Source organism: Rhamphochromis sp. 'chilingali' (assembly GCF_963969265.1).
Source record: "Rhamphochromis sp. 'chilingali' genome assembly, chromosome: 17".
Lineage (NCBI taxonomy): Eukaryota > Metazoa > Chordata > Actinopteri > Cichliformes > Cichlidae > Rhamphochromis > Rhamphochromis sp. 'chilingali'.
In genome coordinates this window covers 17,958,240-17,980,356 of record NC_137944.1, presented here as the reverse complement: position 1 = coordinate 17,980,356, position 22,117 = coordinate 17,958,240, and the positions used below count along the sequence as shown (strand labels likewise).

The window sequence follows — 22,117 nt, the reverse complement described above, 5'->3', positions numbered from 1 at the left end:
TGACTCATGACATCCACTAACTTGCTGTGAAGTCTGCAGACAAGGACCTGCTCTGTCCTCCAAGAGGTCTACCGAGATATTACGTGGACTTTGTAGCAGGGATCTGATAGGGATCTGAATCAGAGTGGTCTGCTTTTACTTTCACCTGTGTCACGTCTAACAAAATGAAAAAAGTGTCATGGGGGGGACCCTAAGATAATGCTGCCAATTACAGAAAAATCTGGAATTTAACAAAAGGAAAATTCCTAAAAATAAATAAATAAATAATGACACTGGAAGGCTGGTCTTTGATCCACCTATTCCTGGTACATTTGAGACTTCCCTGGTGAAGGCACAGTCTGCTCGACACGCTAATAGCTGCAGGAAAGAGAAATCATGTAAATGTATTTGCTCGGGTGAAAATCACCCAGCGATAGTGTTCTGGGGTTAATACAGATCAATTCAATAGTAACAAATCACAGCAACAATCACCTGAAGGCGCTTTGTATTGCAAGTCGTTTGAAACTGTAATCAAACAACCCTATGAACAAGCAATTTGTCAACAGGGAAAAACTACCTTTTAACAGGAAGAAACCTCTGGCAGAACAAGGAAGGGGCAGCAATCTCTAACCGGTTGGAGATGAACAAGTTTTGTATTTGTGTCTAGAAAACAAGCACTATAGTAACACACCAGCACTCTTATCTTCACAGTCATAACTGCAACACACGTCTGCCAGCATACTCGGACCTGTATCTGTGTTTACAAGCACTCTCACAAACACACATACACATTTGGTTACACTTTTCACACTTTGGTGAGCCACATTTAGGTCATCAAAATAACCGGCAAACCACACAGTGCAGGTGGATGGAAACCCCCCAGGTGGAGAGACCAGAGATGAGGAGAACAACTAGGGAGTAAAAGTAGGGCAGAGAAAATACGACATTTACAACCAACAGCTGCAAAAAAAAAAAAAAAAAAAGACTCAATGGTGGGCCTCTTTTCCCTCAGGCTCACCTCCTCGTACTCCTCCACCTCCTCCCCATTGACATCTCCACTCTGCCCTTTCTCCCTCTTCTTTGATTTCTCTACTAAAGCCCTCTCTGATCCTCTTTATTATGGCTGATAATACGAACAGAAAGCAGATGCAAACAAACCTTTCAAGCAATTCAAACACAATTTATTTGCATGGCGATCACTTTGACAAAACCAAGGCTATCACGTGTTCTCTTTTTGCTCCCCCCTCTCCTCCCCATCCCCCGCCCGGCAGTCTGTGGGTGACACAGACTGATGACATCACGAACAGCCGGTACATTCAGCCAGTAAGATCACAGCAAAGCTGGTGGTGCTTTACATTACTCCCCCTGTCTCTTTCTCTCGTCTCTCATTCTGACGCTCCCCTGCTTTGCCGCCTCTCTCTCTCCCTCACACACACACTCACACACACCGTCTTTCTCTCTCGCCCTCATTCCTCCGCACCGCTGCAGACATGGTCGATGCTTTCGTTGGCACATGGCTCCTCAAGGAGAGCGATAAATTTGATGATTACATGAAAGAGCTGGGTAAGTGTTCCGTGTATTTCTATTTCTTTCTTCTTCTGTTTTTTTTTAATGCATGCACATTGCGCAGGGGAGTGCGCGCATGCGTGTGAAACAGAGGATGCAGCAGTAGTGCTGCAAGCGAGCGCATGTTGAGACGGGTTTGAGGCGAGCTGAATGGTATAAGGTGTGTTTCATATGTAAACTGTTTTAAGTAGCTTGTTGATACAGGGTGTGGGAAAAAATGATCAATCATGGGAGCAAATAAGGGAGGCTTCAAATGGAGAAATAAAGGGGTAGGCTGTAGAGTAAAGGGTGGAGCGAAGCGTAGGTTGGGAACAGAAATACAGCAGGAGAAGATGGGCACCAGAGGGAGGGAGGAAAAAGAGGAATCATGGCTGACCACATGGGCCAAGTGCTGGAAAGGAGGGAGGACCCCCCCCCCCCCCCCCTTTTCTTTTTTGAGTGAAGAAAAAAAAATCAGCCCCACTGTGGGAATCACTGAATGGCATTCATACACACAGACACACACAGTGTAGTATAATGTGGGTGACCTTCGCTGAAAGCTGTTCATTGTGTGAGGTCATGGGAGGAGCTGAATATCAAGCTGGAAGGAGGAGCTGGTGGGACGGGAACATGGAGATATAGTTTGGCTCCTGGCACACACATGGCTGTGGAGCGTGGAATGGAGGCAGGTGGATGGAGTTTGTTTTACAGCTGTGTAGAGCCACATCACCATCGACGTATTTCCTCTGATCACGGTAACAAGCAGACGCCCTTTAACCTCTAACCCCAGTCCTTTTAATCGATGAGGCATCTACACACACATGTGCTATGGGAATGTCGCTGCTGTAAATGAATTGGGTTGTTAACTTCAAACAGAAACAGATTTTTTCCCTTCAGTAAAAGAAATGGTGCGAATCACATTTACCCAGAGAAACAAATTCACTCAATCCCTCATACACACACAAACGCACACCAGGAAAGCAGGTAATAATTTGCACACACACACATGCCCAAACAGGCACTCTCCCAGGTCAGAGGGACTCTGCAGTGTTTGAAGAACGTGCAGCACGCTTAAGTGGCTGATAAAGGAGAGATTAGAGGGCATGTCAGATGAAGGGCAGCCCGGGGGCAAACCAACGGCTTTTGCTCTGGATGTGCAACAACATATTCCTTTCGGTATCTGTAAACACTCCCAGGACGTTTCCTTTAAGTCGGGTTAGAATATCTCAACATCTGCTTGATACACTGGTACAACCTTTGCCCCTATGTGAGAGGATCAGTGCCAGCGGCAGAGAAACAGGTTGAGTCTCTGCCTCACCTTTAGACTTGTTTATTTCCCACGGGGATAATCCACCCTCAGCACACCTCACCTGACTTACCTGGTTGTTTTAAATTTGTGTTGTTACACAGGCGTGGGCTTCGCTACACGGAAAGTGGCCAACCTCACCAAGCCCACCACCATCATCTCAGTGGACGGCGACACGGTGACGCTGAAGACTCAGAGTACCATGAAAAACACAGAGCTCAGCTTCACGCTGGGAAAGGAGTTCGACGAGACAACCGCCGACGACAGGAAGGTCAAGGTGAGAGGTCAAAGGTCCAATTTGAACAATGCAAAACCTTGCATTTAGCCTTTTATGAAAGAGGTTTTAAGCAGGCTTCGTATGAGGTAAGGAGAAGTCTGCTGGAACCTCCCTGCACACTGGAGAAGTAACCATACAGAAATATGGTGTGATAATTAAAGTGCACAGGCTGATGGATCGCCGTGGAAACAGTCGTGATGGGATGACATAAAGCTTTGGGAAAGAGATAAAGTTAAGTGCGCGGTAGCGTTTAAAGGGAACGTTACGGGGGAAAGGAGCAAGGAGCATACACTTTAACTAAATGTATACTGCAGAGTGTTTGCTGATGGCAAGAAGCTGTGGCTATTGCGAGCTCACATTCAGACTGATGTCTCTGTGGGCTGTTGCACGAGCACATGAATTACCCAACAAGTCGTTGTCGTCCTCTCTGATTGCACAGTTCCTTTGCGTTGCATTCTTTAATATGTAACTTTAGGTATTTTTTTACAAGCTTGCCATGAGATGGGAAAAGTGCGGTAGCTGCCTATAAAGATGTCTGCGCAATGGTGAAGCGCACAATGAAATAACAGAAAGCCGAACCACTGATTTAAATGATCCTCACTCGCTCGCTGGATGTGTGTCTGACTCTCGTTTCTGCTCCCCGCCAGTCTATTGTCAAGATAGAGGACGGGAAGCTGGTGCACATTCAGCGGTGGGACGAAAAGGAGACCAGCCTGGTCAGAGAAGTCAACGGCAACGTTCTCTTGCTGGTCAGTAACCCACCCCCCCAAAAAAAGAATAATTCAAATGTAACTTCTGTATGTATGTGTATGTAACTTCTCTTCTCTCTTCAAACAGACACTCAAACTCGGAGAGGTTGTTTGCACGCGTCGCTACGAGAAGGAAGAGTAAAGAAAAAGAAATCCCACAACATTTCAGCAGCTACCTGCATCAACTAAAATCCCGCATCCCAGACTCCTTAACACTTCTTCAAAACAGGCCAAAAAGAAAAACAACCCCACCTCCTCATATGGCTGCTATCGACCCCCGTCATTGTCCCTTTTAGTATTAATTTAGTATTGACTGTGACCTCCGACTCCTTTTCTTCCTCCCCACCTCCTTTATACGTTGTTCATTCTACTGTAAGAAACAATGAATAAATTCCATCAATTTTTTTGATGTTTGTTTCTCTGTAAGACTCCAGGTCTGCATTTCTTCTCTTTTTTAAGAATGTGGCCTGGAAGAACATGTTGCCTGGAAAAGTGTTTGAAAAGTTTTCCTGTGGAGTTCTGATACGTTTCAAATAAAAGTGTCTACACTGATGGACACACTGGAGGAAAAAAAATGCTCCCTGGATGTGTTTTTCTTTGTTTTAATGACGGTCCGTAGCCCAGAGGTACAAGAAACGTTGCTCAGGAAAAACTGATCTGGGATCTAAATGATCAATTTAAAGCTTTATTCGGGGAGGCTGATTGCGAGGTTGATCTCGTGCATTCAGGGCTGTATTCGAGGCGGATTGAGCGTGAAATTGTTCCAATCTGAGCTGTACTTTTAAACAGGAGGGTTGAAGAGTTCAGTAGTCCAACACAACTATAGACTCGAGATGTGTGACCACATTTTCCATCACAGTGGGCTTTAGAGGGACTCACATGGAGGTTAATTATAGCCTCTTAGCAGCTCCTGTGTGTGTGCACAGATGAGTGTGGATCTTGCCTTTGCCCTGGTGAGGTTAAAGGAAAGTTGAGGTAAAGCTTGTACTTGTGTGGATAATGTTATGTCCTGTACTTGAATTAGGCCTGTGCATGTGCTGTCTAAATTCATATCATTCCTTCCCGGGGTACACTGGTGTCATGTGACGCACTGCCAACTAAATGCAGGGTAAAGGGGTGAAAGGGCGGAGGAGGAGCCCAGGCCACCTCCTGCTGCGACTGCCTCCTAAAGTTACCCGGAGCTGAAATGGTTGAGGAACGAATGGATGGAGTAAGGGTAGAGATTATGGATGCGGCTGTTTTTGCGCACTGTACCTGCAGTGTGTTGAAAATTTTGCAGAGTAAACACAAACAAAGCAAATGAGCAGAAAAGCTGTTTCCAGGACCTTGTTGAATCTCTGCCAAGAAGAATTAAGGCAGCTCTGAGCACTAAGTGACACAGTTTGAGCCACTAACATACAGGTGTGAGAGGTCCTCTTGCAGGGTAAACCTGGTCTGAATTTTCTTCACGTCGCCATGACACCATGTTGATGTGGCTTCACAGCTCCTGAACAGAGCACAGTTGATTTTATGCAAAGCTCATGCAAAACTAATCACGCTGGAGCCCTTAAATAAATAACTATACATTTACATTTTCAAACTTTGGATTTTTACTACATTTCTGCAGAACAGCTTTTTTACTATGCTCACTCACAGGGCTGTTTTTCATTTTATGATACTAACCCAAACACATATATCATATATAGGTATGTACAGTGCATGTGCAGCGTAGCACACTGTATAAACTATACAGTCATAGTGCTCAGTGCTTTGTGGATTTGAAACATCACAAGGCTGATACAGTACCTGGATCATACTAGTAATTCCAATTTGAGCAAACGATAACGACCAATGTGTCACAATCATTCGGCTCGTGCTTGAAAATCTTTTCACGGCTAGTTTGAAAACTGACATCTGGAGCTCAAATGTGTTCTCAGACAAATTTACAGATAACAACTCCGTGCTGTAAAACAGGGAGGGAACAGTCAAGAGGAACAGCCGTCGACAGATACACTGTGCAATCAGGATCAGACATCAAAGTGTCTGCTAATTACTTCAGAACTACACTGGATTGAAAATCAAGAATAAGAACTAATAAAAATGCGATAATAACTCTAAAACACAAGGTTTTTATTTAAAAAAAAAAGTTTCCTCTAGCTGCCTTTAAACAATCTTTTTCCAAATCATTTAACATCTTAAAACATAATGTGTCACCTATTCCAGGTACACTCTGCACAGAAAAAAAACAACATAAGATCAACCCAAGGTTAAAATTAAAGCCTGCAGTTCATTGTAAATGAATGCAGAATCCACAGTTTACTGCAGTTGTAATCCAGGTATGTGTATTAATGCAACACGTCTGGGTGTGCAGTCATGCCGAGTGTCTCATACGACTGTCAGAGCAGAGAAAGGAAAAGAAATAGAGAACATTTTTGAGATTAAGCGGTAAACTAAACCCGCTGACGGTGGATCGCACTGGAGCCGTTTCAAACCGCCGCAGCTGGAAGCGATCTCACTCAGCAGCCTCACAAGCAGAAGCTTGAAATTGGGTCAAAGCAGCAGAGAAGAAGAAACAAGATGTTGGGCCTCTAACCCTGATAAAAAACAAAAACTTGCGTGACATAACCTGGGCTCTATGCTGTGTAGGGGCGCCTGTCCAGGCTTTAAAACATTAACTGGTTATGGGTGGACCAGAGCTTGAAAAATTCCACTGCGTGTGCGTGTACATGTGTTTTGGTCCTCCAAGGACGGCAACATTAGGAGTTCAAGGTCCTTGAACAAAGAGATCGTGAGACATTTTGTTACCTTTACAGATAAAAATAGTTTTAATGGAGCAAACAGTGGACATGCAGGAAGACGGCTGGGTGTACTTTAAAGAGTCTCCTCGAGGTGAGACTCGCAAACACGCACAAAAAAACAAAACAAAACCAGCAGACAACCTCAGGCTATCGTGTTATTACACTACTCTAAAGCTCATTTGTGGTGCCTTACACTTCCTGTTTATGTCTTAACTATTTCTTGTGTATGTGCGTGCGTGTCTCCCTTCTCCTTTTTTACCCTCTCGCTTGTGTATAATGGATTTCCCAGATCCTAAACAGCTGTAAACAATATCGGGGTTTTGGAAAGGGATAGCCACTTGCCGCCATATCGATTGCACCTATCTGATTACACAGTGTGGCAGACTCCTCCCTTTATGGAGGAGTAACTTCAGGACAAGTGGAGATTATCACATGTTTGTATTTACAGCGCTTCCCTTCAAGTTTTGAACTTGACAGACAGTGAATGAAGGTTTAGATATTAAAGCTGGAAGTCTTTCTCTCAGTCTGCTGCCAACCACGTTCACCCTGTGTTTGTCTCAGCTGTGTTTGTGCGATTTGTGCTTTTTGTGTTTCTTCTTCTTCTTGTCATCTCTGTCACGCTCGTGTTCTTGCCGCCTCCTCTTGGATTTACATTCACTGCTGCTGCTGCTGCTGCTGTCGCTCTCAGACTCCTTCCTCTCCCTTTTCTTACTCTTCTTCTTTGCTTTCTTTTCCTGGAGAATAGGCGTTAAAAACAAAGAAGTTGCACAAAAAAGCAGTTTCAATACCTCAAAACCCAAACACTGAAGTATGTTCCTCTTAAATCAGCACAAAAATCATTTTTCCAGGCAACAGACTCCCAATGTGGTCACAACCGCATGTCATGCAGAGAGACATGTGGGGGTTGTTGCATCAGATGAAAGAGAGAAAGAAAGAATCAGCAAAGGAAAGGTAGAGCGGAAAAGGAAGCGAGAGCTGCGCAGGGCTTTAAAGGTCACATTGTCACCTTCTTTTTCTTCTTTTTGTCTGAATCTTGATGTTGTGCGGCTGTAGATGGTTGCTGCTGTGGCTCTTCATCGTCCTCTTCAGGCAAGAGAGCGTACTGCAGGCCAGGAGCAGAGAAACAGTCCTTTGTAAAGTGACCTGAAGAGAGTAATAATTTATTTAACAACTGCAGTGTGAATTCAAACAAATCAGCCATCTGTGTGAAACAAGCACAGTCTCTTTGACACATTACATGACTCATGATGTCACCTCACCCTTGCAGCCGCACTTTGAACACGTTGTGTTGAGCACAGCCTCCAGCGTGATCCTGTTGCTGGTTTGGTCTCTAAACTGCTTACGCCGCCTTGAATCCTGCCTATAAACACACACACACAGATGTTAACAACACACACACACCTGTTCAGACACATGAAAACACACACAATGAATCCGTAAGCACTTACTCTGCCATAACATTGTTGGGGTCCAAGTCCCGCCCTGTTCCCTGATTGACAGCTTTCATGGAGAAAGACAGCTTCACCTTGTCACCCTGAATCTGATGAGCAGAGGAAGAAGCTGTAAACTTTCTGCTCTGTGTGTGCACTTCTGTGACTATCTTTATGAGAACCAGGTTGAGTTTGAGCCCACTGGAGTGGCAGTTTCTGACACCTTTTCAGGTTTAAGGGTAAAGGAGGACTTTTAATGCAGCCTTTCTGGGGTTTGGAGTTGAAGAATACCTTCATTTAACAAATGTTGTCCAAAATACGTGTGATATTGTTACCTCTCTCCCTATGACTTTAATCCACACATGTTCTCCCACATCCACAATTTCTGAAGCGTTCTCCACCCGGGAAGCTGACATCTCACTCACATGTACCAGACCTGTGAAAGCAAAGGACAAATCTCATTTACTTAGATATCACCTAAAATACATTAATACTTTCAAAAGTCTTAAGCAAACCCTCATGTCTTTATATTTGGAACCAGACTTTCTTTCGTAATTTATAAAACGGTCTTGAACAACAGTTCTTCAGCCTTTTCTGAAGGCCAAATGCCACATTACACAAGAAGTGGATTGAAAATCAGTTGCAACAGGTCTTATTAAGTTATGAATCCAAAATTTATTTATTTTTTTGTTCATATCGTTGTCAATATGTACAGAGAAGGTCATGAGAAAATACAAGAGTGTCTACAACCATCTGTAAAACATGATACCAATGCAGCAAAAGCATACCCAGATAGAAAAACTTATAATGCATAACCATTATACCAGTCATGGATTAGCCTCCCATGAGCTCAGATTTCAGCATTATTGAAACAGTGTGGGAGAATGGAACAAACAGCAGCCAACATCCAAAGAGGAGCTTTGAATGTCCTTCAAAAAGCCTGGAGAACTATTCCTGAAGACTACCTAAAGAAAGTTAGGTAACAGAGTTAAGACTATGTTGTGAAATATAAATGTGGTTATAACAAATATTAACTTTTGAGCTCATTAGAATTGTACAAACTCTGTATTTCCATTCATGTTTGCACAGGTTTGAATAAATCACTGCACCCATTTTCAGCAAAACATAAAGAAATAAGGAGTGGCTCAAGACTTTTGTACAGCACTTCATGGTGAGCATTCATGACCTACAGAAAAGGTTGACACATGAATACGTGTTGGATGACAAATGAAAACCCAAATACTAAATTAAGAATCAAACTTATTTCCAGCTGTTATCAAGCTTCAATAACATTTGACCAACTAAATCATATAACTGTGCTTAATCATTACATCTACTTCAAACCACTTTAACTGACTCTCACTTCAAAGGGACTGTAATTTAAATAAAGCATACAAGTTCTCTCCAAATCATTTTTTAGGCTACAGGTTATGAATGTGTGAGCACAAGTTGTTCGGTTCGCCCTCCGGTGGTGAAAATGAAAAGCTGCTGTTTAACTGGACATGTAGGTCAAGGCCAAGCAACAATAAATCATACTTCATTATCAAAGAGGTAACCCAAGTGTAAATATAGATACGAGTCATCCCACTTCATCAACGTGTCCCACTTCTTATCAACCCCGCCCAACCATCCTCCCACACCTCCTGTCTGTACACACACATCTTCAATTTCTGTTGCTATGAAGATAACACAAATGAATTATAATAGAAGAAACTATGATTGTGCTAATAAGCCAAAAAGAACAATTTTTTTTAAACATAACAAGAATGTGAAATATCTTACTTTGACCTGTGTCTTTGAAGTCTTTCAGCCTTGTCTTCTTACACACAGTGAGACAGTACACTAATTCAATTCAATTTTATATAGCACCAAATCATACCAGCAGTCACCTCAAGGTACTTTGTATTGTAAATGGTAAATGGACTGATTCTTATATAGCTTTTCTACTCTCCAGGAGTCCTCAAAGTGCTGTATACAACATGCCACATTCACCCAATCACACCCATTCTCCCAAGCACTGACTCTAAACTGAGTCTACAGTTTAGACGGCGTGTGAACAACATTCACACGCCGATGGATGCATCGGAGAGCAGCTTGGGGTTAGTATCTTGCCCAAGGATACTTGGCATGCAGACTGGAGGAGCCAGGGATCGAACCACCAACCTTCCGATCAGTAGATGACCTGTGAGCTACAGCCACCCATTGTAAAGTAAAGACGCTACAATAATTACGGCAGGCTTACCTACTATACTTACATGTATGTCCTTTTTTAAGGGTTTTGTTGTTTTCAGGTTTATTTACATAGTACCAATTCACAACAACAAGTATAACAGTATAAAGTGTTTTGTTTGACTCAAGACACTTTGTACTGTAAGGTAATGACCTGCAATTTTAAAGGAAAAACTCCAATAATCTTACTGCCCCCTATGAGCAAGCACATGGTGACAGTAGGAAGGAAGAACTCCCTTTTAACAGGAAGAGATCTCCAGACAAAACAACACTTTGTTTTTTTTCTTCTTCAACCTATTTTTCTTTATTTTTCATCTGAATAATCAAATCTTTTCACTGACCTTCCTTCCTGTATCCCGGCAGTCGAACAAATGCTCCATAAGTTTGCACTGAAACCACCTCTCCTTTGGCAATGCTGTACAGTGGTGGCAAACCATCCAGCCCAGCCGGCTCTGATGGTCGGCGGTCACGGTCGGACATCGTCTCAAAACAGCCACGGTTTCCAATAACTGAATCTTGCGCTTGGATTCCCACAATCCCTGAAATGGCAGATCAGGTGCATTTATACTCTCTGTTTTAATCTTAGTGAGTTTAAACTCTGTTAGCTCAGAATAAACTAATTCTAATTTGTTTATTTGTAGGTCACATTCTTACATGGCGGGTATTTTTGCATTGTTTTTGAATTTATACATCAGTTTTCTAGTCTTTATGACCACTTTAGACTACAAGCACATTTTAACTATACATTCATGCAGCACTTTTAAGCACTTTATTCACCTCACATCCACAGCCAATTTAGAATCACGTATGTCTTTGGAGTGTGGCCAGAAGCCCAAGTACCTAGAGGAAACTTCACACCAAAAGGCCACTGACAGGTTCTGAAACAGGAACTTTCCTGGTGTAAGGCAACGGTTCTAACTACCCCATGATCATGGCATCCTATTTCAGATCTTGTGCCAAGGCACCCTCTGACCTCTGTATGACCTCAATATATAAATACTTCTATGCCAATTTATTATTCCATGCATGGAATGTACCATTTTAAAATTCCCTAAAACCAAAATTTTCTGTTATTTGAACCACACCGGTGGATCTAAAATCCATCTGAATAGATACGACCTAGAACAGCCTCATTGTACAAACACTATGAATTTTTAAACATTTTAATTTTCGTGTATTTTGGGTCACTTTAGGAAAAGTCATGGAATTTCATGCTAAAACAAAGACATATTTTTTTTACTGAAGTCAAATGTCAACACAGTTCATTTGATCCTAACAGTATACAAAAGCTAAATCTAAAAAGAGATTGATTTAATTTATTATGTTCACTGATTATTTTACCCCCACTCGCATGCTGACTTGCTATTCAGCCGTGTCATATTTTGTACCCGAAAGTGATTTTTATGAGCTTCACAGCTATGTGTTGGATCTCTTGGATAGCAATAAAAACCTATTAGACTCACTTTTTATCTCAAACACAAAAGCTGAATGGAACAGCAGCTCCTCGGCTAATGTTAGCCACACTAAAGAGCTATAATAAATGAATAAACAGATATTGAATAAATAAAATATGAACAAGAAAATGGGCCCGCGCCTGCTTAACGTTCTAGTTTATAATAAACAATAAACATAACCTCATGCAGCAATAATTTCAGAGAAAATAATTTTAAAATGATATCAGCGTTACCTTTCGGATTGATACGATGGTTATTTTACATCCGGTTCAAAACGTTTCAACAACAAGCGGAGCGGCTAATCTACCAATCATCTTAGCCGTTGCAAATCTCGACCAATAGTATTCCTCGCGCTCACAGGAAGTACTTCTTCTGTGTTGATACGTTGGTGCTACTTCCTCCGACGTCTCGTATGAAAGACGTCTATTCATTTTTTGTAAATTGTAGCGTTAAAGCTTTAAATTTTTGCGGATTTTTGTCCTGTAAAGATGATTGAGCCTATGAAAAGAGCGGCAGACATGGCGGTGGTTCCTTCCGCCGTGAAGCGGCCCCGGACGGAGCTGATAGCGGCGGCGCAGTCTCAGCAACTCGTGGCCACGGTACGGAGGGTAGCTGTTACTACAACCGGGAGGGGTGGCTACTGAAGTAGACTCAAACACTTAGAACAAGTAACCACACTATACTGTGTACGCTTTGTGATTAATTATATATAAAGCCGCCTGGAAAAAAGTCACATTTTCCCTTTGTGGTGATTTTAGGTTCATTATCTGGGCTGCCAGCGAGACCTATAAACATGCAAATAAAATTAGCACAGCATTAGCTCTCACTTTGATGCTTTTTACAATGTCTCCATCTAGATTTGGGTAAACGATTGTTTAAAAAGAGTTTTTAAAGCGATCACAGAAAATGTTCTTTTGTGTTCTGGTTTAATGTTTTATCTTTTAAGGATAGAAACTCTCAGCAACATTGATAATACCAGCTCCAAAATAACGGGGGTCGCGCAAAGAGATTTGTGTTTACACTGAGAAACACGGGTGATAAAGAAAGTAAAAGACATTATCAACTATCTTGACCACCATTTCTATTCTGGATTCAGGAAGTTACTCCCAGGTAACCCCTACTTTGTATCTCAGTGTAGAACAAATAGATACTTCTATTCCTTTGGCTGTTAACTCTGACATTTCGACTATTCAAGGTGGGGGTAGGATTATGTCAGGGTTTGGCTCTGTGCCCCTTTCTTGTTTGCAGTCTTGATGGAGAGGCTGAAAGATGAGGCCAGGCAAGAGTGCCGGTAGACTATGATGTCTGCAGCCGATCTGTAGTGAGAGGAGGGAGCAGGGGGAAGAGAGCTTGGTGAGGTGGAGGTATGTGGTGGAGAGAAGAGGAATGAAAGTCAGAAGACACAAAAGAGAACTTGTGTGTGAATGAGAGGGAGACGCATCAAATTCCAGTCTGATGGGAGGTGTAACAGTGAGGGTATATGAGTTTACATAAATGGGTTCAAACATCCAAAGCAACGGACGGGGCATTAGATAAGGGAAGAAGAGAGTGCAGCCAGGATGCAGTCCATGGGTTGTGGAAGAGCAGCTACAGGAGTGAAAGGGAAGGTGGTAATGAGACCTGCTGTATGTATGGTTTGGATGGTGTATCATGGCTCTGACAAATTGAAAACATTCAGATTTACATTGGGAAGGACCCAAATGGACAATACTAAAGATGCATGCAAAGTTTCATCAGAGGGACATTGCAGATTGAGCAGTTAGAGAGGGCTGAGATGGTTTGGACATGTGGAGAGGAGGGATAGTGGATGGGATGTTGAAGATGGAGGAAATGAGGAAGACCTCACAGAAGATCCTTTGATGTAGTGAAGGATGTCATGCAGAGGGTTGGTGTGAGAGAGGAGGATGCTTGAGATGGAGGTAGATGATCCTTGCAGATCATCTTTATTCGCATTAAAACACCAGCATTTCATTAAATATGACCTTGACATTTGTTTTTGAGACTATTATATAAAAGAAACAACAACAACACTTTGACCCACGTTCACAGTCCATATCTGATTTTATAATAAATTATAAATACAAGCTAAAAATATCCAGTATGATTAAACTGGATAAGTTACCTGAATATTTAGAAACAAGATACTCAAACCTTTAATCATCTGCCTCCAGATGTATCTACCCTCCCAGGTCACCTGGCAGGACACGTTTCTATACCAACAGCTGCCTTTGATCCCGGCTTTTGTTCCCACAAAGAAAACTGATCAGGAATCAAGAAAGAACTGATAATGGGGAAACATTGTATTAGTTATTGTTTAAAGTGTTACCATATAAATCAAAACCCATGCCACTGACTGTACTGCAAGGTCCTCTTGTCATAGCCTCACATCAGTACATTTTTTCTGAAATTCCCTCTTTAACCTCAACCTCTGTATTAACCACGTATATGTCTCCCATAGGGCCCCCCACGGACCTCCAGCCTCCAGGCTCCTATCATGCTAATGTCTGGCCACGAGGGTGAGGTGTACTGCTGCAAGTTTCACCCCAATGGAGCCACCCTTGCCTCTTCAGGATTTGACAGACTCATATGTAAGTTAGTTAAACTCCCAGTAAATCTCTGCAGTGAGGCAACGACTTCTTCACTGTGAATAACTTGGTGTGTACCGGTGTTTTGTGTTTTTTTGCTGCAGTGCTCTGGAACGTGTATGGAGATTGCGAAAATTACGCCACACTGAAGGGACACAGTGGAGCAGTGATGGAGCTGCACTACAACACAGATGGCAGGTAAGTAGGTGGAGATCTTTAGCAAAGGACACATGCAATCAGCACTTCCTATTAAGGGCTTAATAACCCTGTGCTCTTTATAAAGGGTTAACTAACTGTTATTTCCTGCTATGTCATTTCAGCATGCTGTTCTCAGCCAGCACAGACAAAACTGTAGGTGTTTGGGACAGTGAAACGGGCGAGAGGATCAAGCGCTTGAAGGGCCACACTTCCTTCGTTAATACATGCTACCCAGCTCGCCGTGGACCCCAACTCATCTGCACCGGCAGTGACGACGGGACAGTGAAGGTGAGTTTTCCAGCTTTATTTTTATCCACATCTTTAGGTCTGGATGCCACATTTTTGTCCCACAAAATTAAACATGAAGGTCTGATTGTGCTTTCTGTTTGATGTCACTGTCTGCTCTGTAGCTCTGGGACATCCGTAAAAAAGGAGCCATCCACACTTTCCAGAACACCTACCAGGTGCTGGCTGTGACTTTCAACGACACCAGCGATCAGATCCTGTCAGGAGGCATCGACAATGACATCAAGGTAGAATGACACTGGAAACACGTTACTGCTGATGGAACTTCTTGTCCATGTTCTTTCGAGGGTATCCTGAAAAACGAGATTGTTTATGCTGTGGATTTTATTATCACAGCACACATAGTGTATTAGTGAAATTAAATCTCGGCTGGGCCAATTTTTCACTTCATGGCGCCGCTTTAATTTCAAATAATTATCTTGGACGCCTGTGGCCAAAGAAGGCAAAAAGATGGAATTTGATTAGCAGAAGCGAGCAGGACCTATGGACTCAGCACAGCTTGCCAGAGTGGGCTGTTTATCCTTGCCACCTATCAAAGTGTTACATGCTTGACAGGCATATAAATGGGTTTTCATACATAACTATTTTCAATTAGAAGAAAGGGAGCCTCTAGTCATGTTCAAGAACACAAGGCTGAAAAGTGAAACTAAGGTTTTACATGTAGTTCATGCACAGTTTAGAATGTATCCAGGACAAATTACTATAATTAGTTTTTTAAAAATAATTTCCCAGTGGTTGTGGCTCTTAAATTCTGGAGCAACATGAACAAAAGATTGCGTAAATACTTTTGGTTTTATCTTAGTTTGGAGCGGTTTGATGCTAACGTGTAGCTCAGCGCTGGGTTTTTTTCATTTAAATACAAGTGAAAAAGTTGTTTCTACTCTGTATTTAGCCACTGTTGGGACGCTGTTTCCCTGAGGTACTGCAAAGACCATAAAGCAGTGAATCATTTTTTACTTTTGCACCTCTTATAAAATGTTCAAGAATGACTTTGCATGGCTTTTCTGCAGGAACCCTACCCAAAGTTATTGATTGTGTTGTTGCAGGTGTGGGATCTGAGGCAGAATAAGCTGATCTACAACATGCACGGACACGGTGACTCAGTGACTGGGCTCAGCCTGAGCTCCGAGGGGTCATACCTTCTCTCAAACTCCATGGATAACACAGGTACTATCAGACATGTTTGGCTCATAAACGTGGTTGGCTGTATGGGTGAATCCTGTTCTTGAAGTCTCCCTGTGTCTCTGTGCAGTCCGTATTTGGGATGTTCGACCATTTGCTCCCAAGGAAAGATGTGTGAAGATTTTCCAGGGCAATGTTCACAACTTTGAAAAGGTAAGTTATATCCCTCTTCATTGAAGTGACAAACAGCTGGAGTCCTGCAAGCGTTTTTGTCTTTCACCTCAGCAGCTCACACATGTAATGCTTTGTTTCTAATTCATCTTTTCCTGTCATTCAGAACCTGATGAGGTGCTCCTGGTCTACTGATGGCAGTAAGATAGCTGCAGGCTCGGCCGACAGGTGAGAAGCAAATACACCGACTCATACTGTACATGAATATGAGCTCGCACACAAACACAAAGGGCTCAAGTCACCTTCAGGTTAGCTGCTGTACTCTGAGTGCACCATCGAATCTGTATTTCTGAAAGCAAACTCTGTCCCGTTGCATCCCGCAAAGGACATAATTAAGAAAAATGCAGTGACGAAAATGTGATTTGTTACCAGTAAAAATAAGATTAGATTAGATGTTTATATTAACGAGCAGATGACCAGGTTTACCTAATGAAGTGGTGAGTGACTGTATGACATATACAGTTTTTAACATATGGCGATTTCAAATGTAAGCACCATTTTTTTTCTGCATCATGTTTTACAGGTTTGTGTATATTTGGGACACCACATCACGCAGGATCCTGTACAAACTGCCGGGTCACGCAGGCTCGGTCAACGAAGTGGTCTTCCACCCAGAGGAGCCTATAGGTGAGTGAACTAACTTCATCGGTTAAGGTGTGTTTCAGGCCTAAAATACACTTTTTTAATTAACACAAGAATTAATTAAGATAACTTGAAGGCACATTGGGATAGGTGGATGTCAGTATGCCAGAATTATGTTAAGTTAGGCGCTTAGGTCGCTTTAAGCTTCCTTATGAAACATTAAACAAAAATCAAAGTCGAATCCTTTTTTTTTTTTTTCTCCTTTGTCTCTCTACACAGTGCTGTCTGGTGCCAGTGATAAACGTCTGTACATGGGAGAAATTCAGTAGGGGCTGTGTGTGTGTGTGTGTGTGTGTGTGTGTGTGTGTGTGTGTGTGTGTGTGTGTGTGTGTGTGTGTGTGTGTGTGTGTGTGCGTGCGTGCGTTCTGCCTTGGACGTGGATGGGTGGTGTTCGACAGTGGTCTAGGACTCTCTGTAATTTCAGCCTGTTTCAAAAGAACCTCAGGATGCGTTTGAAGATTATTAGGCTCAGGCACAAGAACCTCCACAGCGACTTCTTTTTTTATTCTGATGTACTGCTTTATAATAAACTTCAATATTCTGAAAAAAGAAAAAAAAAAGCTGTCAAATTATTTTCTGACTGAAATGCTTTGTTGTGTTTGTGGAGCCTTTACAAGTATTTCTAAACTGATTAACCAGAAAAATGATTGAATCTTCATTTAATTACCACTATAAACACAATCAGGTTAAACTTATACAATAAACAGGGAGTGAGCAATCGGGATCTAGAAAAGTTAGTGAATAACGTCTCTTGGGAAAACTTTCTTTAGTAGCAGTAAGCTTGATCAGATGCCTTCTTATTTAACTTATGTAACCTGGGAACATGTTGACATTCCTCTAACAAAACTGTTGCAATTCCTGGAGATTTCTATTATTAGCACTGAGCAACCCTCTGCTAATCATGCCACAGCTCTCAGTGAGGGCCGTTCAGGTTCAGATCTGAAGTTCACATTCACTCATCATGGGCACAAATGATATGGTAATTCTGGGATTTTAAACTGTTCTTTTTTCCAGGGTGAAATAATAGTACAGCATTACTATTTTCTTTAATCCACACAGAGCCAAAAGTATGCATACTCCTCCACACATACTCACCCAAATCTAATAAGCTCTGCTAAAGGTTACGCAATGTCTTTTAATGTGGAAAGGCCAAATTCTATCAACTTGTTAGTGATCGTGCTTGACTACAACTGGTAGTTTCTATTTGCCATTATAAAAAGGATTTGTGTGACATCACTCATTGGACTGACTAATATTCAGAACAACGGAAAAGTCCAAGGAAGTCAGTGAAGATGTAGGAAAGAGAATTGTCGAGTTACACAGGTTGGAATGGTCTCTTGGAGCCATTTCTAAACAACTGCAGGTTCCAAGTTAATCGGTGAGTACAAGTAATTCTGATGTGTTACCACTTTGTGAAGGTCTGGACAAGACCCAAACTGTCACCCTCAGTGACAGGAAGTTGGTTATGATGTTCAGGAATAACCCAGGAACCACAAAAACTCGAGCCTGCAAAGAACTGGAAACTGCCATCACATGGACTAATAACATGCTTACAAAGAAAAAAGCGGACAAACCAAATGCCATCTGGAGACAAGGTTGATGGGTCATATGAGACAAAAATTAAGCTTTTTTGGACACAGTGACAGGACTCCCAGCAAATTCTTCAACTTCACCGCAAATCAACAGGGAGACAGTTTACACTTGGAAGTACCAACAGGAAAATGATCCCAAATACATCAAAACTGGTTTTCGGATGCATAAACTAATCCATGAAAATTTGTGAATTAATCTTAAAAGTTGGGTCCAATCCATGAAACCAACCAACTAAATGAACTTTGCCAATTCTGCTAAAAATTTGGTCAAATATCCAACCAGAATTATGCACAAAGCCTATTGATGGATACCAAAAGGATCTCTCTGAAGAGGATTTTGTGGATGTGTTTATTGGCACTTACCATGTTTACATCAATCTGACTCCGCTGTCTTTACAGAGTGTTCTGTTTCATATTTTAATATCAATTCTGAACTTCTTAAATAAATATTCCCCTGACAAATATCATGCCTATTATTGTAATGAAAACAAGACTAAAACTAACCCCAAACTAAACGTGAAGATTGCACTTTTAGCATAGAAACAGGTCTGAATTTCAGCTGTTTGTAGAGAGTTTTCTTACTGTGGACTGATGAACAGAAACATCTTTGGATGTTGGTTTTGTAGTCTCCAGCTTTGTTCGTCTCTGTAATGTTTTTTAGGGAACTTGCGATTTAACTTTGTGACTTTGCATGCATTTATCTTACAAGGATTTAAAGGGATTAATATCTGTTATCCTATCTTGTTAACTTGTCTTGTTCGGAGTATCTTTTGGAGAAATCATTACTGAGGTATAGATGCTGACTTACTCTTTCCAGCTTGGACTTACAGCTTGTAACTTAATGTGTTTAATAAAGACATCCATCCATTTTCTTAACAGCGTATTCAGGTTGCCAGTCTATCTCAGGGCTTCATAAAGACATGAAAAATGTGCTATTAGTTTGGTCCCGTTGTGACTGTCTATAATTTTACAAGACGTCAGAGCAGAAATCTCAGTAAAGGGTTCACAAATCACTTATGCAGTGGTACAATGGTACAAGTTAAATGTGTGGTTTGGAGGTTTATGGTGCAGTTTTACAATCCACTCCAAGTTGTTTGGGATTCATTATGCGTGCAGTTCGAAAACACCATAAACTGGCTGCTAGCTCCCCACACAGCTTTGTTTTTTATGTTATCCTGTGCATTTTCTTATTGGCTGCAGTTTTCCTAATAAAGGTTTTACCATTCTTAAGAGAAAGTGTGCTTTACATATTTTATAAAGCCCTATTGTGTAACTGCGTGTGCATTTGTGTGTGTGTGTTTTTTCAAAGACCTGAAATGAACTCATTATTTCACAGACGAGTAAGACCAGTACTACTTGTAGACAGTGCATTTTTAGCTATTAATACCTCAGCATAATTCATTTAAAAGAATTTAATTTTCTAACTGTCTGTAGTGCATCACTTCAATTCGGTCTCACTCGGGGTACTCCAAAGAATCTAAATAGAGTGCTCAATATTTAGCATGACCACCTTTATTCTTCAGCACAGCCTGAACTCTCATAGGCAGCTTTCTTTCTTTAAGTAGTCTTTAAGAATAGTTCTCTGGGCTTGATGAACATTCAAGGCCCTTCTTTGGATGTTGGCTGCTTTTTGTTCTGTTCTCTGTGAAGAAGATCCCACACTGCTTCAATGATGTTAGGATCTGGGCTCTGGGGAGACCAGTCCATGACTGATAGTGTCCCACTGTGTGACTCTTTCCAGATGGTATTTCATGATGGCCTCTTGACAGCCACCCATCCACTGATACCATTTCTGTTGAGGCTTTTGTGAACAGTGGAGCTGAATGACCAAATACATCTCTCAGGTCCTTGCTGGATTTTGTTTCCTATTTCTAAAGCACATGACCTTTAGACCTCTGTTCATCTTCTGGGACGGCCCTATGGCGGAGAAGACGATTTCCCTCCGAGGAGCTGTTGGTGAAGATCATGAGTCCTGCTTGATCCCTGCGATGAACTTCAGTCTTCCCGATGTTTCTGAAATGATTGGTTTCAAATGGTTACAGTGTGCATGAATGTTTCATTTATGTTTTATGTAATTAACACTGTTACATTTCGTGTTCTCTTGGGGGACCCCCTGTTGGTGTGTGTGTGTGTGTGGGGGGGGGGGCTCAGAGCAGCTGCTCTGCCAGCTTATGCCCAGAGCTGGTTCTGGTAACAAGGGTGAGTTAAACATGCCCAAACTTTGAAATAGTGATGTCATCTTATGTAAAAAAATAAAATAAAAAATAAATAAAAAGAAAAAAATCTCTGTGACGCAAAACTCAAACTTCAGGCTGCTCTAAACACTCTGTGTCAGGCACTTTTTTCTAATCTTGGATCTCTATGACATCAACGAAAGATGACACCCTTATATGGTCATCACAGACACAGCAACCCCACCCAACTGCTGCTAAAACCTTCTGCTTGAAGGAGGCAGCCAATCAGAAGAAAGTTGTCTCAAAGAGAGAGATTGGCTTGAAAAGCTTATTTCACAGAGCGGATGAAGTGAGGGGCTGCCCTAAGGCCCAACAGAAGTATGTGCTTCGTTCCTGATTTCTTAGGTTTTAGCTTACGTGTTTTAGATCATCAAGCCAATTTAACATTTGACAAACATAACCTGACTGAATAAAAAAATGCAGTTTTAAAAAAATGATTTAATTTATTAATGGAAAAAAGAATTATCCAGATCTACCAGGCTCTATGTGAAAAACTAATTGCTCCCTAAACCTAATAACTGGTTGTGCCACCCTTGGCAGTAAGAACTGCAATCTACCGTGTGTGATAACTAGCAATGAGTCTGTCACATTGCTGTGGAGGAATTTTGGCCCACTCTTCTTTGCAGATTTGCGTTAATTCAGTCACACTGGAGGATTTTTGAACATGAAAAGCCTGTTTAAGATCATGCCAAAGCATTTCAATCTGATTTAAGTCCAGACTTTGACTCAGTCACTCCAAAACCTGAAGCACCAGACCGCTGTGTAAGTTTTACACCAGATGTAACAGGACTCACACTTTCCAAAAAGTTCAACTTTTGTCTTCAGAATATTTTCCCACAAGTCCTGGTGATCATCACGATGTTTTTGGCAGCTGTGAGACAAGCTGTCATGTTCTTTGTGGTTAGCAGCGGCTTTCTTCTTACTCTCCCATGGATACCATTTTTGCCCAGTCTTGTTGAATCACAAACTCTGACCTTAAGTGACACAGCTGAGGCCTGCAGTTCAGATTTTATTCTGGGTTCTTTTGTAACCTCCTGGATGAGTCGTTGATGCGCTCTTGGAGTAACTTTGGCAGGTGGACCACTCCTGGGAAGATTCTGCAATGTTCCAGGTTCTCTCCATTTGTGGATAACGGCTCTTACTGTGGTTCACTGAAGTCCGAAAGTCTCAGAAACGGCTTTATAACCCTTTCAGGACTGATAGATGTCAGTTTGTTTCTCAGCTGTTCTTGAGTTCCTTTAGATTATGGCATGTTGTGTTGTTGTTGTTGTTGTTGTTTTTTTGTTTGGTTTTTTATTTTTAGATCTTTTAGTCTACTTCACTTTGTCCGACAAGTTCTGTTTAAGTGAGTTCCTGATTCATCAGGTCTGGCAGTAATCAGCTCTGGGTGTGGTTAGTGGAACTGAACTGAACCACTGGTTACGACTGGGGGGCAAATACTTTTGTACCGCACTTAGAATT

At 41.8% G+C, this 22,117-nt stretch overlaps 3 protein-coding genes and 1 long non-coding RNA gene across 4 annotated transcripts; 2 read left to right on the top strand and 2 right to left on the bottom strand.

The window, feature by feature from the left end:
- Positions 1 to 1,360: 1,360 nt before the first annotated feature.
- On the top strand, positions 1,361 to 4,277 carry fabp3 (fatty acid binding protein 3, muscle and heart). Its single transcript, XM_080862504.1, has 4 exons — positions 1,361 to 1,542; positions 2,935 to 3,107; positions 3,755 to 3,856; positions 3,945 to 4,277. Exons 1-4 carry the CDS (start codon positions 1,470 to 1,472, stop codon positions 3,996 to 3,998), a joined length of 402 nt encoding a protein of 133 aa, XP_080718630.1. The 5' UTR covers positions 1,361 to 1,469; the 3' UTR covers positions 3,999 to 4,277.
- Positions 4,278 to 6,296: 2,019 nt separating this feature from the next.
- Positions 6,297 to 12,108, bottom strand: zcchc17 (zinc finger, CCHC domain containing 17). Its single transcript, XM_080862226.1, has 7 exons — positions 11,980 to 12,108; positions 10,634 to 10,831; positions 8,399 to 8,499; positions 8,082 to 8,173; positions 7,893 to 7,993; positions 7,640 to 7,776; positions 6,297 to 7,367 (listed from the first exon to the last, which is right to left on the bottom strand). The coding sequence occupies exons 2-7, from the start codon at positions 10,770 to 10,772 to the stop codon at positions 7,191 to 7,193; spliced, it is 747 nt and encodes a 248-aa protein (XP_080718352.1). The 5' UTR covers positions 10,773 to 10,831; positions 11,980 to 12,108; the 3' UTR covers positions 6,297 to 7,190.
- Positions 12,109 to 12,110: 2 nt separating this feature from the next.
- Positions 12,111 to 17,181, top strand: snrnp40 (small nuclear ribonucleoprotein 40 (U5)). Its single transcript, XM_080862225.1, has 10 exons — positions 12,111 to 12,345; positions 14,205 to 14,334; positions 14,436 to 14,529; positions 14,652 to 14,817; positions 14,940 to 15,062; positions 15,882 to 16,002; positions 16,088 to 16,170; positions 16,295 to 16,356; positions 16,712 to 16,815; positions 17,050 to 17,181. The coding sequence occupies exons 1-10, from the start codon at positions 12,235 to 12,237 to the stop codon at positions 17,097 to 17,099; spliced, it is 1,044 nt and encodes a 347-aa protein (XP_080718351.1). The 5' UTR covers positions 12,111 to 12,234; the 3' UTR covers positions 17,100 to 17,181.
- On the bottom strand, positions 17,104 to 22,067 carry LOC308383956. Its single transcript, XR_013969252.1, has 2 exons — positions 21,451 to 22,067; positions 17,104 to 20,435 (listed from the first exon to the last, which is right to left on the bottom strand). It is a non-coding gene; the product is annotated as an uncharacterized lncRNA (long non-coding RNA).
- Positions 22,068 to 22,117: the final 50 nt, after the last annotated feature.